Genomic DNA, 15354 nt, shown 5'->3' with positions numbered 1-15354 from the left:
TGCATCTGTTACATTGAAAATACAACAGTTTTTGTGTTTATGTCAATAAAATGAAGATAAAAACTGTATTAAATTACTCTCTCACAATAAACCTCAGAGGCTTTACCATGATATAAGAATCAGGGACATCACTCCGTCGGAAGTGGATGGTGATTATGTCTATATTTCTTAAATGTATTTAAAAAATGATTACATGTCAAAAATAAAATATTAAAGTAAATTCAATTAGTTTCCTTTTTTATGTTAATTTAGATTTTCAAATCAAGTTTGTCATGATCTTCATTTAAATTGCACAGTGCTCACTATGATGTGTCTCTGTACATCCACTGCTGTTAAATTATTCAGGGCCTCTGACCATGAGGCAATGACAGAATGGAGAGGTGATTGAGCGTGGTGGTGATGTAGATCACTGCTAGCAGTCTATCACAGATGTAATGATCATTACATTTGTTTAAGTGAATCAATAACTGGCTACTCACCGCAGCTACTGCTGTGGATGCTGTCATTCTAAATTTTAGATTCTGTCAAGTTCTTATATTTCATCTTTTACTTGTAAAATATTGAATAAATTTGCGCCTCCAAGCCTTTATACAATTATGACTAAATCATAAAAAATATGAGATAATTGTTCACTTTAGCATTGACAGTACGATGCTAAATGAACTATGAAAGGGATATGAACTAAACTATCACTTGTTGTAGAAACTACACTTAAGAGCAAGCACCATATATGTCTATTTAAAAAACAGATATCTTAACCTAAACGCCAAATTTTCAGTTCACATACAGTTCAGCCAATATAATTTAAATATGTTTATTATTAGTTGCTTATGTTTTGTATTGTTTATGCTGATTCCCCCTCAGTGTCTTTGGTGTGTGTGTGTGTGTGTGTGCGTGCGTGCGTGCGTGCGATAAATGTCCCTGAATGTGCTTACCTCAGAAAAAGCACAGGAGGTTTACAACTGAGAACACTTAGAGGAGGCTTGTATTCATACACAGACACAAACAGGTTTGGGTGTGTATCACAAAATGTATGATGGCCTGTATTATTTATGACGCTTTCCAAACCTTTAAGCATCACAACAACATGGCCGACGTTTACTCTACAATTTTGGTATAGCACTTGCAATTCTGATATTTCAATTAAAGAATCAGTTCAAATATACAGAAAGAAGAATTTAACTAGGTGACCAGAAAGATAGAAGCAATAAATCAGCAATTAAACCAATCTGGTCCAATCACAGGCCGAGCAGATAAATAATAACCCTGACCTTAATTGGTTTTCATACTTGCCCCTAGCCAGGAGATGAAATGTTGCTCAAGGGTCAGGTAGAATTCCTTAGTTGTGTAGTCAGCATTAAGCAAGAACCAAGAAGAGAATGATGATGCCACAGAGATAGAAAGGACAATAAGTGAAAATTGCAGAATCAGACTTTTTCCAAACTGAAAGTGGAACAGTCAGCCTTACTAGCAAACAGGTAAAACCAACGTGCACATTGGGAGAGTCGAAGCACTTAGACAATATGGGACAGAAAGCTCTCGGTCAAGCATCCACTGTTGGATAGAGAGCCTGTCTACAAAAGGTTATCAAGTCCAATGATGAAATGGAAGGAACAAACTTGTTGGGTCGAGGTGGGTTCAGACACTAAATTGTGGGTTCGGTCACATTGGCCTGGTCACAATGTGCAAAACTATAATCAGGGAAAACATCGGGTTTGGGTTGGGCTCAGTTAGTTCTCTCTCTAAGATTATAATTATAAAGTGAAGGTGTGAGCATGTGCTTTTCCTGAATAGGTGCAAGCATGCTCACTTTTTAAACACATTGGAGGCAATTAATTGATCCATTTCCGTTCATTCCAGGTTGAAATAAAATCATGCAAATACAAACATCCACGCCTCCCAGAGGAGAGATCCTAATGATCCCCTTTTGACAATTAGCTCAAAGCAGTACAGCCTCACACAGAAATGATGCAGCCTCAGTCTAGTAAATGGTTAAATAGATGTTAAGTTAAACACTGCACATAATCTACTGTAAGGACATAGAGCCGGCTACGACTAGGGTAACACCTGTCAGCTCTCAGGCTGCCAGCCGATGTTTTCAAAGACTGAGGCCATGCAAGATGTATGAGGGAGTGTTGGTGTGTGGGCGCAGGAGTGTGTCCTCCTTATGCCATCAAAGGCTTTTGGTGGGTGCCGCAAGGCTTCACCATTAACACACAGAGGCAGGAACTGGCTTCCCCTCCAATTATGACTTCCCAGCCTCAAAAGAGGGTCAGGTGGTCCTTTCTCAATCAGGACGGAAAGAGGAGGAGGAGAGTGGCAGGATGGAAAGGGAAAGAGGAAGTGAGGCGAGTGCTGCCATTTGTGGAAATAAAAGGGAATTCCTGATATAGTGTCAGCCATGAATATTGAGCAGGCCTGGCCCGGGATGCTGTTCTTGGTTTGGCTGATTAATTGTGAGCGGATCCAGTGCTCTTTGGAAGGAGGAACACATACAGATTTTTGTTCCAAATCTACATATCAAAGATAAAAAAAAACTAGTACAGCATCCAAAACTGCCTGCTCTTGAAAGTGTTTGCTGGAATGAAACTTAAACACACTGGATCAACACCAACAATGAAAGGACTCAAGATTGTGTATTTAGGCTTTATGCCGTGCAACATTTTTGATGCAATGAGCATTTTCCACAGCACTGGGAATAAATAGCTGGATACAAGTTTATGTAGCTCAAAATAACAATTTCATAGTGGCTAATCTTGCTGATAATTAGACTATTCTATAGCAATGTAAAATTGTATTTAAAATGTATTTCATAAAAGGTGTGGAAATATAATGAACAGGATTTTTATTGTCATTTATATATTAAAATCAAGCTAAACAAAACAAAAAATATATTAAAAAAATACTTAATCACAAAGTTTAATGACACTACCGACAATTGATAATTACCCATACTACCTAACCACCCACATAGCCACCTTTTCTCTCTCTCCAAGTCTTAATCTTCAGGTCCCACCTTTGAGTTCCTCTTATTCATCTATTTTAAATTGCAAGGTTAAGAAATTGGGATTTCTGGTGCAACCTTCAGGAGCCAGAACTTCTTTGGAAAGTGACTTTAGATTCCACCAAAGGGTTTCCCTCTCTGACAAAATGGCTGTAAAATTACAGGGTGGCCATTTTATCCTAGATAGTTTTTCTCCAAGGAGGAAACGCATAACTTGGGCATTTGATCTGCTTATCAGATAGAAGATAAAACTAAATACATTTTACTTGTCACTAGATTTGCATTATTCATGCAAATACACAGGTATCTTACTTAGATTGATAATTAAACACTAACTAATTAAAAGAATAATTCTCTCTCAAACCATCTTGCTCAAAGGCAGCTTAAAAGTGTTTGCAGAGGCAGGTTTTGGCTTATCGCACAGATCCCATCAAGTCAGGAGAATCAGTCACGAGTCCACATATCAAGCCAAGAGGAGGAAACAAGAGGGCTGAGATCTGGCTAAATGGTGATTGGCAGCACAGACGCACACATATTTCACAAAAGCGACTTCACAAATGTCAATGTCTACTATTTTTTTTAATCTTTATTGGATTGGCAGCAACAGCAAAACCATAACCTTTGACAATTTCAAAATAAAAAAATAGATACTGTGTAATTTAACACACTCTGCCTCCTACTTAAATCATTAGCAGCCTAGTTGATTTAACACAAATGGGTGTGCCACACCTTTGTCAGATTTTTTTTTCAGAATTGTCTTTTGGCTATACAGCAGTTTAAAAACATACACACACTTTACATACAGTATACCCATATACAGTATATTGTGTAAAGGTATAAACATAATTTAATAAATAAATACATGTTGACCTTTAATTAAACTTTTTACTAATCTCTCTATAATAAAAGTCCCTATCAATTCACTTCAAAGTAGGACAACTTGTTTGAACAGTTTTGAGTTTCTAAACACGTCAGTTTGGTCAGTGTAATACAGACACATATTAACAATTTATTTGTTTTAAATATTCAATTAATGGCTTTTGGATATTTGAAACCCTGAACCAAGACACATACATTACATAACCTTCTACAAAATAAAAGCCCAACAAAAGGAATGCATATTTGTGCAACATCTGACCAAATACTGTAATCTCAACTTTAATAGAATATTCCAACTTGCACATTATATGGTAACAACAAAGCTATTGTATTTTAAGGTCATCACAGAATTTTGTTTCCCATCATATATAGTGTTGTGTTGTTGTTTGTCACCAGACTGTAATGATAATACAGCACTAATTTAGACCCAATGAACCTCATCTACTAACTCACGGCACTATGCTCCAAAAGAGCACAAAAAACTCGAGCTATCAAAATGAATATAAAGAAATCACAAGGCTAGGCTGTGTTTTCCTACTGTTATTCTTTAGCTCATATAGGTAAAAAAGGGAAATCACAAGACTCAGACAAATCTGGTGTCTCCTCGTATCTTACAGATATGATGTAGATGTCAGATAATCGAACTTTAACCCACTTGAACATAGGAGTCAGTTTGACTGTGATGAATGATTGACTTGACCCATTATTGGTTTAAGTGGAAACCCTATCTCAAAGTCATGGAAAATGAAATCATATATACCTTGATAAACCTAAAAAAGGTAAAAGGTGTGTTCATGTAGTTGGAAAAAGTTTTTTAAAAAGTGCAGCATGTCCATGTAACAGTAATTACTTCTCAGCACCTTTTTTTTTTTCACTTTTCCTACAAAATACATCTTTAGGCACGTATACAGAACAATCTGTACTGCATTAAAGCTGCATAAAGCAATACTTTTTTAATATTAACAATGAATCAAATAATTCCTGATTATGTTAAAGGGTGATGAATGCTGATGATCTCTCTGAGACTCAACACCCCTTTACACAGCTGCTTTTACCTCAACGATTTGGTTATCTCAGTTGTCTGAACCAACAAAACCAAACCAATGCTGGCACATACAGTATTAACCATGGGCAGCAACTACCAGCACATAACTATTTCAAGTTGACTGCACGTTACAAACCTCATGCAAAATAGCAAAGCGCTAAAGTAAACAAGTAGCTGGTGAAGAAAATAGAGCATGTGAGTAACCCAAAAGACGATTGGCTTGAAAACAACATTTACTTACATTCATAAGGTGGCCAGAAAGACTCTACTGGAATGCTAATGTAGATCTGTTGCTGCTGGGTGGGTCAATTCAAAATTGCTTGCAAACACGTGACTTAAATATAATAAGGAAAAGGCTCAGAGTCTTTCTGCCTCTAGTGGTCAAAGAAATCACTTAATGCGGCTTTAAAGTGACTAACACTGGGTACTGTTCAGCAGCAAAGAATGGAACAACAGTAACAATATCAAGGGACTGGGTTAGGGTCACTTGGTTTCTAGCGTGGACAAATATACACAACAAGCAAGGCCTAAAGCACGGAATACTATATAAGCAAAGAGAGAAATCATTGGCTATAGTACGTGGCTGTATTCTTGCAAAATGAATTACATTTTGACACTGATCCAATGATCGAGGGAATGTGTACAAGGTAAATTGACTGGAATGACTATAGTACTGTGCTGAAGCAAAGGGTGAGAATCATAACCAAAGGCAGTCTGGGAGGTTGCTTCACCAGCACACATCATCTGCTCATTGTCTATCAAAAGACCAAGGATTGGGAAACAGTCTCCTAGCTACAAGAACAGAAAATCTATTTATTATAGCAGAATTAAGTTAAAACCCCTTCTTCAAAAAAATACAAATAGTTAAGGACTCCCAAACCTTTAGTTTGCTCCTCTCAGCACAGTCATCTGTTTCGTTTATCCATTTCACAACCCAAGCTTCAAATTCACTGTTATTTTCCCCAATTTTTAAGTGAGACTCCCAGTTCGGTTTGGCTATGTGACGAGTGCACACCAAATACTGTGTTCATTCACCAGACCAGAACAAACCCATCACAAGATAAGCAACTGATAGCCTTACACCTTTATCACAACTGAGCATGTAATTTCAGATCAGTTAAGTTTTAACCTCACAGCAACCTCTAGACAGATCAGGTCACATTAACCTGAGCCGCTGATCACTGCTGCTAGGAAATATAATCCACCATCAACCTTAACAAAGATAACGCCGTGCCACTGATGCAAAGCACCTCAAACCAAGCTACATATCCTAATCTGCATGTGATACAGGCAGGTTACCCAATTACAAGTTTAAATAAAAATATGGAATACGTAGTTAGATAATAACTCTTGATGATTTTGCCAGTTCTATCCTGTGTTCACTATCCAGTGTACATGGCCCTCCGTACACAGGGGAAGAGGGATGCAATATTTATTTACTGGTTTGAAATGGATGTCACAAGCACTCATGCATCAAACTGTTAGCAGAATACTCATAACACAGCCATATCAGGAATGTCACACCAATGGTGGGAACTCTGGCTCTGATGAGCTATTTTATGCCAAAGGGTACCCTTGGGGCAAACACTGTGCTGGCTAGTTATCTACCAAGAGCATCAGTTCACTGCCCTCAACACTAACCCTTCTGTATCGAGGTCCTTGATACAGAGCGTTTGTGTTAAACCAGGCATATAAGGTGCTTTTTTTCCCTTAGTGATACACCAATTCGTTGATGACCAACTATAATCATCTTATATCTAAATTGGTCAACAATGGAAGCAGCTTCATCTGTGGACAATTTGACCCAGGTGACACTACTGCGGTAGGCAATGTGTTAAAATGTACGAAAAAACTAGACTGTCTATAGTATAGATTTGTAAATATTTACAGTTTTGGTGATTTTAACTGATTTAAAGGTTTCACAACTCCTCTCTGAAGTTTTACAGTCCTTGGCCTAACGTGGTCATGTAGAAGTTAGTTTTGCACAACTATCTATGCAGAGCAATGCTAGACATCTTACTGTTGAAGATGGCTATTCATTGACTGATCATTTAGTATGTTTTGCAGAAGGTCTGAGTAAACAGCATTATTCAGTTTCAACCAACTGTCGGATTGGTGACTTTATCAGTAGTGGCAGAATACCTACCCAGTGCATCATGAATACTTTTCAAAAAACCTTATCAGAAAAGAACCTTTCACTTTCCTCTCGAACAGTCAAGGCCAAACACAATCGGATATTTATCAGCAGCATAATGGCTGTCATCATTGTCACTTTGTGTGTTCGTCCAGTTACAAATTCACATATGCATTTACAATCTTTAAACAGGTATATGAGCCAAGGTAAGTGTAAGTTTTCTTGTATCTGCTAATGACAGGCATACATTAGAAAATGAGGGGACATCCAGTAGAAGGTCAATTTGATTGACAAACACTAACAAAATGTCACAGGGGGGAAATAGAATTAGTCACGTTTGATGTCTGAGGATTGTTTTGTGAATCTGATAGAATGTGGAGTTTTTCTTCTAATTGGGTGGTTAATGACTTATAGTCAGATGAAAAAGCTGTGAAAACCATGGGGACACTACTTTCTATCTGATCAACACCTATGACACATAGCATAGAATAAAAGCCATCACTGGGTGCCAAACTCTCATTAACTCTGTCTGTTTAGACACTATACCCAACTCCTAAAGCCTGGTAATGCAATGAACGATGGATAATTGGGACCAAAGTAAAGTCACTAGTGTCAGTTGACAGAAAGTATTCTCTGTTTAGTTTCTGCCAGTTTTACCGAAAGTTACCAAGCTGCTAAGCCTGTTAAGATTTCCCACTGACAGATTCCAGGAGAGTTGTCGTCCTGTAGAAGTCACACCTTCAGATGGAGCAGGAGTTTGCCCTCTTCCTTGGTTTAGCCTCCGCAAAATCCCTGTCATCGGCTGCACAGTGGCTGAAAGAGCAAATTGTCTGCGAGAGTCTACGCATGCCCAGGCGGAAAACACTATTAGAGAGGCTGTAGATAACACAGTTGCAAAAGCTGTTGCTAATGGCCAGCCAGGTGGTGATGAAGGAAATGGCAGGACTGGCCAGCACATGGGAGCTCTCTAACATGAAGTAGATGATGTAGGGCAGCCAAAGCATATAAAAAACACTGGTGATGCGGAAGAGCACCATCGCATAGCGTCGATCTGGTCCGTGCCCTCCCTGATGCCCACCGCTGCCACCCCCCTCACCAGCCTCCATCTCCTGGCTGGGAAAACGTGCACGTCGTTCACTGATCTCCCTATTGTGCTGCTGGCAAATGCGAAATATGTGGTAATAGGTGAAACAGACAACAAGTGCAGCAGGTGCATAGAGCAGGCACACTACAAAGCCTGTAAAAAGGCCAGAAGTTGGCCACGAGTGAGCACACCACTCAAAAATGTCCCCATGATATCCTGGCTTACCCCACCCGAAGAAGGAGGGCAGGAAAACCAGACTCGAGTAGACACAGATGAGGGTGATGCAGCCTCGTAACCGACATGGTGTCACCAGCTGGTTGTAAGATAGTGGTTTTGTAATGGCCAAGTAGCGGTCCACGCTGATGCAAGCCAAGCAGGCCATCGAAACACTCTTCAGTACAGAAATAACGTAGCTGAAAACCTGGCACGTGATGGGCTCCTGGACACCTGCTGGGTAGTGGAGCAGAGACAGGGTGGGCACCAGGCAACTAAGACCGACCAGCAGATCGGCATACGCCATTGTCTGGATGAAGTAGCTGGTAGTGTAATGATGTAGTAGGGGGGCGCAGTGGAACACAAAGATCACTGTCAGGTTCCCTGCAATAATGAGCACTGTCAGAAGTACAATGACAGCAGTCTCCAGGACGCAAGTCTCTAGGCCTTCATTTAGCCCCCAGCCCAAGGGACAAGAGTGGTTGGAGGTCCGTCTATGAAAGAAGTCTCCATGGCTGCTGTTGGCAGTGAGCACCGGGTCCGTTGTCAGTTCAGACTGGTTCATTGTTCTGGGTGCTATCCAGGTGGGTCAGGTTTGTGGTGTGCCACCCATACGGCAGCTGGCCTGAAACTGGAGAACTGCCGCCTCCCGCTCTTTACTGGGCATCTGCAACCGCCCTCAGTTAACAGAGCTCAATAGTCTCCACTCATTCTCTCTTTCACCGTACACTCACATAGCTGGGTCTCAATCAAATGAACACTGACTTGAGGAAAATCAATAAAGGCTATGGAATAGTAGGACAAGCCATTCGGCTCTCCTTTTCCAATCACTCATGGTTAGTGAAAGTAGTGGGTGGGTAACAGTCAGGAGTGAGAGGGGAAAAAAAGCTGTATTCCTTCAGTAAACCTAAGGCAGAGTAGCGATTGTGCTGTGGCCAGCATCTATCCCAAAGGCGAGTTTCCCGGCTGCTTTGCCTGCCAGTCAGTGGTCTCATCTCCTGATTTTAATGAGGGTTGCCATCGGGAGACTCACAGCCTAAACTGTCCTCACAAGGGCAGAGAACACAGAAGATTCGAGGGAGGAGAACATCAAATCAAATTTACAGTGTGCAGTTACCTTTCAAAAAAAATACATTTAAGCAACTATTTCCTGGGGAGAGAAAAAAGCTTCTTCGGAGAGTCTCTCTTGGTGTATAATTACATCCATCTCTTACATCCAAAGTTTCAATGTGCTCTTGTGTTTACTATGTTGAAGCAGGCGTCCCTTATTTTGGTGGTCCGCTGGTCAGTGTCTGGAGCCCATGAATGTCCAGCTATTGTCTGAATCAAAACACAGACACAGGCTAGAACAACAAGGGGATCTCCGCAGGAGATAATGTCACAGCTCTCTCAACACACATGGCGCTGGGGGGAAAATGTGTTTACAAGGCATCCTCAGGCAGAATAAGGTAACAACCAAGCGCATCAAAATGTCTGGATGAGTACTGCCATTAAAGTGATGTGAAGTTTAAATCCAAATGTGCAAACTTGCCTCTCAGTGTTCTGGACTGCAATTTGCAAAAGATAAACAAATGTTAAAGGCAAGTAGTTGATGAAAGCGTTGAATGTCTGAGTTCCGTGGGGGCAGGTGAAAGGACTCTCCAGGAGCAATAAGAGGCCGGCTGAATAACTCAGCGCTCCACTCACTTTGGCTCCTCAGCAATCCTGTGGCAGACACTTGCAGAGAGGGGTGTGGGGATCATTCAGCAATCCGCTTATTTATCCCATCAACTTATTAGCATTTTTGCTGTGACCTTCTGAAGAATCCGCAGGAACAGATTTAGCAACTTCTCCTCAAGTACCTAATGCCATCATGTACTTTCTAACTTGAATTATTCAATTCAAGTATTAACTATTGAAGCTAAGTATAGCCTTGTTTTAAACTCCTCTCTCAGTGTGTCTGTTGCCTTGTACAAAATACCGGCATTGCAACAAAAGGGGAATCCACTCAAGCAACATAAAGAAAAGAACAAGTCTCGGTTGGTGGAGTCCCCGTCTTAAGCACTGTCCTCTGCAAGCGTCCGCATTTTAATTCCGTTAAACAGGGCAACCCATGGTGTTAGCAGATAAATCCTCAGATCTTGGCACACAGAAAGAGATGAAAGCAATGCATCTGTCAAAAGCAAGTAAAAAGCAGGAGAAAAAAAGATGACTGCGCTGATGGAAATGAGTAAAATCTGCAGCGGGGGAAGCAAAGGGACGAAGACTCCCTCAGCCCTGGTGCAGTGAGAAGGAGAGATGCTGTGACTGGCTTACACTTGCCTCCCTCCCTCCCTCTCTCTCCACACAATCTCTCTAGCTTGCACACACACACAGGCACGCACGCACGCACACACACACACACACACACACACACACACACACACACAAGCCCTCCCCCTTTCTCGCTCTCTCTCCCATAGCCTCGTGCTCATTGCCCCGCCTCCTCTTCCCAGCTGCACCTGAGGCTCCCTGCCACATTATTCTGTCTCACACACTGGCTCTCTCCCAGAGGTAAATTTGGATACATTTCCTATTTACATATTACTTATCTCTAACAGTCTATTTTCTATTAACTAAATCCCCCCTTCCCACCCCCCACCCCTAACACACACACGCACACACACACACACACACACAACCTCCTTCCCCTATTTTACTTCCTTCTCCTCTTACAGTCCAATTTCCTCCTCTCCCATCTCCAAGCACAAGAGATCTCTCTTTTGTCTCCGAGTGACAAAATGCACATTTCATAAGTCTCATGAGTCACTCACAGTCTCACTACTTTGTTTGGTATCAACATCCATCTAGGACTGTTGACCCTAATAACATATATCCTCTCCCTTATTCAGCTAGGTTCATCTGGATATTTTATTCTTCAACAGCTTTGCACAATCTTGCTTGCCTCCCAGGATAGAGTTGCTAGGAATTGTGGCTAGTTGGGAGCATCCTTGGCCAGCAGATGATAAAGAGGGTCGAGAGACGGCAACCTTGCTAACCAGAAGAATGGAAGAAAACAAACTGCGCAGTTTTATTTTTTGCCGATTAGAGCCTATCAATGCGGTCAATAAGGAGCGGCTGGCTGCAAGGTTGATGTGAAATTGTTGCCTTGGAAAGCAGCAATGAACCTCTTCTGTAGTCAACCTTTACACTATGTAAACACAACATGGACTCTAAATTAATTAAGATGTTAAGGTTCAATACAGTGCGTTTCATATAATTTGATTATGAAATGGATTGCAAGTAAGCCTTCAACGTAGAGGGATGGCTCTTTAATTGTCATGGAGACAAGATATTCTTCTGCACCTGTGTTGGTTAATTTGGTCACTCAGAGAAACGGTGAAATTAAGAAAAAAAAAAGAAGAGTGGTCAGAAAGAGAGGAATACAAAACATAAAAAGAGGCAAAGTGAAGACTATGCAAGTTCTGCTGTCACTGCAGAAGATGACAGTCAATGGAGGTGTCTCATCACAGTGTTCTGTGCTTTGGGGGTGGACACCGATAAAAACATGACCAGAAGGCCACCATTAATAATTCATTCTGCTCCAAAACAAAGCCAGCAGGGCCACTTGGAAACTAAGGTGGAGGCTGATTCACCTTTCACTGCTTCCCAGCACCCCACCCTCATCCACCTCTGGGCTCCTGGGGATTCCAGTCTCAACAACAATTTGTTGGCATAAGCAGGGAGTTAACATTGACATTAGAGGGGCAACTTCCAGTAAAGTGAGTAAGGAGGTGCTTTTTGAAGGATTAGCTTACAGATGTAGATCCAAAGAAGGTCACACAATCTGGTGGCCAACGAAAAACTCAGATTTGGTCTTTTACATTACATGTCAGTTGGCTGACGGTTTTATCCAAGGCGACTTACAATTAGTGCATTCAACATATATGATGGGTCATTTAAGGGTTACAGTATCTTGCCCAAGGACACTTTGGCATGCACACGGAGAACTGGGGATCGAACCGCCGACCTTCTGGTTAGACCACTCTACCCCCCTCAGCCACAGCCGCCCCCTTGAATGAAAAGGATGGTAAATAGTATTCTACTCAGCCATGGTAGGACAGACAGCATGGGATTTTGTTTAAAATTATACTTGAAATATCCCACACTGATGTCTGTTGACATTTAAACTGTAGTTTTTGTGCAACAGATTATGACATGTTTGTCAAATGTGTCAGACATTAATTAATTAATTAATTAATTAAAAAGGTGCAAACAAATTTAAATAAAAGAAATGAAGACAATGGTATTAAGTTACTCCTCCATGTGACAATGAAAAGGACCAAAATAACAACAACATTCTCCAGATCTTGGAGAGAGACCTGCAGACCTTGACTGGCTTTCATCTTTTCCTGTTGTGTTTTATTAACATCAGCTGAGCTCTGTTTTCCTTCGCCTTCTTTTGTTTTGGTCTGTTGCCATAATTTCGACAAAACCATCAAGTCTGAGGATAAAGATGCAACTGTTGTCTACTCAGTTGCAGCAAAATGGATTATGACCCATCCCACATGAGTTTCTTGATAACACTGGATGATGACGCAACATTTTGTTATGCTTCCATAAACTGAGCAATTGCTCAATGTTCTGTATAATGTCTGTCAGAGTGACAGATTTATTGTTCAACTGCAATGACATTGAATTGGAGTACAGGCATGTATTGTGATGGCAAATAGTCCTATACCCGTACTATGCAGTTTGTGCCCCAATAATCATGAGTTTTATCTCCACTGATTTCAACAGCACCTGATTTTGAATAATCTGCGACAGATTGCAACTAACACATCTTTTAAATTGTAAAATATAAATGTAGTGACTTCTGTACTCTGCTTACTAACAACCCTCTCCTTTATGAGTCTGGGGGCTTGACCACGAAGGAATATGTGGTTGGTGAGCAGATCAGCACTGGTTAACAGCCGGGATTCCAGCATTCAGCAAGCAACATCAATGAACCAATACTAAACCTGCTTAGCAGGCAGAAGCCAGTATTTATGTTTATCAACCGTCGGCCAAACTTTGTCTTGATTCAGTTCCCAGGTTGTAGGCACTGAACAAAAATCTAAAGCATTGACAACATCAGTCGTGTTTGCCTTTAGAGCAGTTCCCATTTAAATAATATGACGATTGAAGTATTGAATCCAGCGAAAGCGAGACTGCCGCCAGGATGACTCTCGGCTCTTTGGTATCCCGGAGTATAAAGCACCACAGCCATGCAGCGGGCTTGGAAAAAGACTCAGTATGGTGTGCACTTTACTGAAATGCCATCTTTGGCTTTTGAAGATCAAATTTTGCAGTCACTTCTGAGTGCTGTTGCAGCCATATGAGGTTGTGTAAGGCAGCTCTAAATCTGTCGCATAAATAAGAAATGAAAAAGGATCAAGTTGTGATTATTGTTTCTGGCAGCAAGTAGTTGGCACAATCTATTACTTGGCAATATAACAGTGATCTTATTTGAAGCAGAAACAGTGGGAGGGGGAAAAGGTCAAACATTTAGATAGGAACTAGCGCTTAGCATGTTGTGCACAGCTACTGTTATCACATGACGTACATTGATGTTGAACACCCTTAACAGAAAAATCTCTCGACCATTTTCACCTACAGCACAATGTCACCATGAATCCTGCATACACAGGGATCGCTGCAATTGAACGGTAAAAGGGCTAAAGAGTGAGCTAAAGGTCAAAGGCAGGCTGCCGACAGAAATCACCATTCATCATCTTCATTTAATCTTACACCACATGGCGGTGAAGACCTTTCTGACCGATCAGGTTGTGATATATTCATTATTCTACAGCTCCTATTGTCCTTGCAGCATGTAGGTCAGCATTTAGAATGAATCTTTAAGTCATCTGTAAAAAAAAAAAAAGCCTTTGCAGTTTTACATGAAACTGTGTTTTGTTGATGAAAATCAAGACTGACAAAAAGATGTTTTCTCAATAAATGACATTGTATAAAATGCTGGTCAAGGTTGAATTAATCACCATTAACACAAAGGCAGTACGGCAGTAAGGTTGAATTAATCATCATTAACACAAAGGCAGTACTTTTCTCATAGATACACATACATACTTAATTTGTTAACCTGTTAGTTCTCAATGTATGCAGTACTACAGTATTTTGCTGATTACGCGAAATGTTTCCAAACCTTAGCAGTATTAAGGTAGTTGTTGCACTGCACATAATTTGCATCACTTCTATAATGGTAAAATGAATGCAACACATTGTTGAAGTTATTAATTCCTGCACTTGAATTGTATTAGGAGCTTCACGCTGGTGTAGCTCTGCAGTGAGGAAGAGGAAGACAAAGAGTACTACGTTAGCTGTGAGGCTACAGTGGGTATGAGGACTGAGACAGAAGTGTTGTGACCAAAGAAGACGCTGTAGGGTGGATCATCTTAATCCCAGCCGTCATATCAGTGTGAGCATGGCTAGGAGGCTATGCTAATGCATTGATAATGGATGTATTCAATACTATATAGCAGCATAATAACTGCCATTACAAACACCTTTATTTATAAAATAATTTTATTACAGCTTTAGTATCGCATGTTTATTTCCATATAAGAAAAGACTGTATATGGCTTTCAGTGAAATAACAACTGCCTACACTACACATTTGTAACAGAATAATAAAACGAACCCTAACTCAATGTTTCAATTCTCCTGTTACTTTGTTTTAATAAATCCAAATGACCAGACTACAGAAATAACAGATTCAATTACTGTTGGTTTTTCTTTTCCAGATATTGAAACTCGTGAAGCTGAGGAAGAAAGGCAGTGTGTCCTTCTTATGGTCCCTACTGGGTTCCTGCTCTGGATCTGTGAATGGAAGCTTGAGGGCTGTACTATGGACACGCACAGCGCCAGGAAGGGAGGGGGTTGCACTGAATACATATACATTGTAAAGGGGGGGAATGGAAGTGGTGCTCCCTGGCTGTGTTGAAGCCATGCAGTGCAGCTGGTCCAGTCAGATACTAAGA

General features: G+C 40.7%; 2 protein-coding genes across 4 annotated transcripts in view; both read right to left on the bottom strand.

The window, feature by feature from the left end:
- rabgap1l (RAB GTPase activating protein 1-like) overlaps nt 1-15354 on the bottom strand; it is a 97132-nt gene that overhangs the window by 51086 nt on the left and 30692 nt on the right. The window lies entirely within an intron of this gene.
- gpr52 (G protein-coupled receptor 52) lies at nt 7803-8924 on the bottom strand. The gene has a single exon (XM_061078791.1). It carries the CDS (start codon nt 8922-8924, stop codon nt 7803-7805), a length of 1122 nt encoding a protein of 373 aa, XP_060934774.1.

This window comes from Limanda limanda, chromosome 9 (genome assembly GCF_963576545.1).
Source record: "Limanda limanda chromosome 9, fLimLim1.1, whole genome shotgun sequence".
Lineage (NCBI taxonomy): Eukaryota > Metazoa > Chordata > Actinopteri > Pleuronectiformes > Pleuronectidae > Limanda > Limanda limanda.
The sequence above is the reverse complement of the archived record's forward strand: the minus strand, read 5'-3'. Positions and strand labels throughout refer to the sequence as shown.

Coding starts and splice junctions, on each gene's coding strand:
- gpr52 (XM_061078791.1), bottom strand. CDS start 8,924: ATGAACCAGTCTGAACTGACAACGGACCCGGTGCTCACTGCCAACAGC.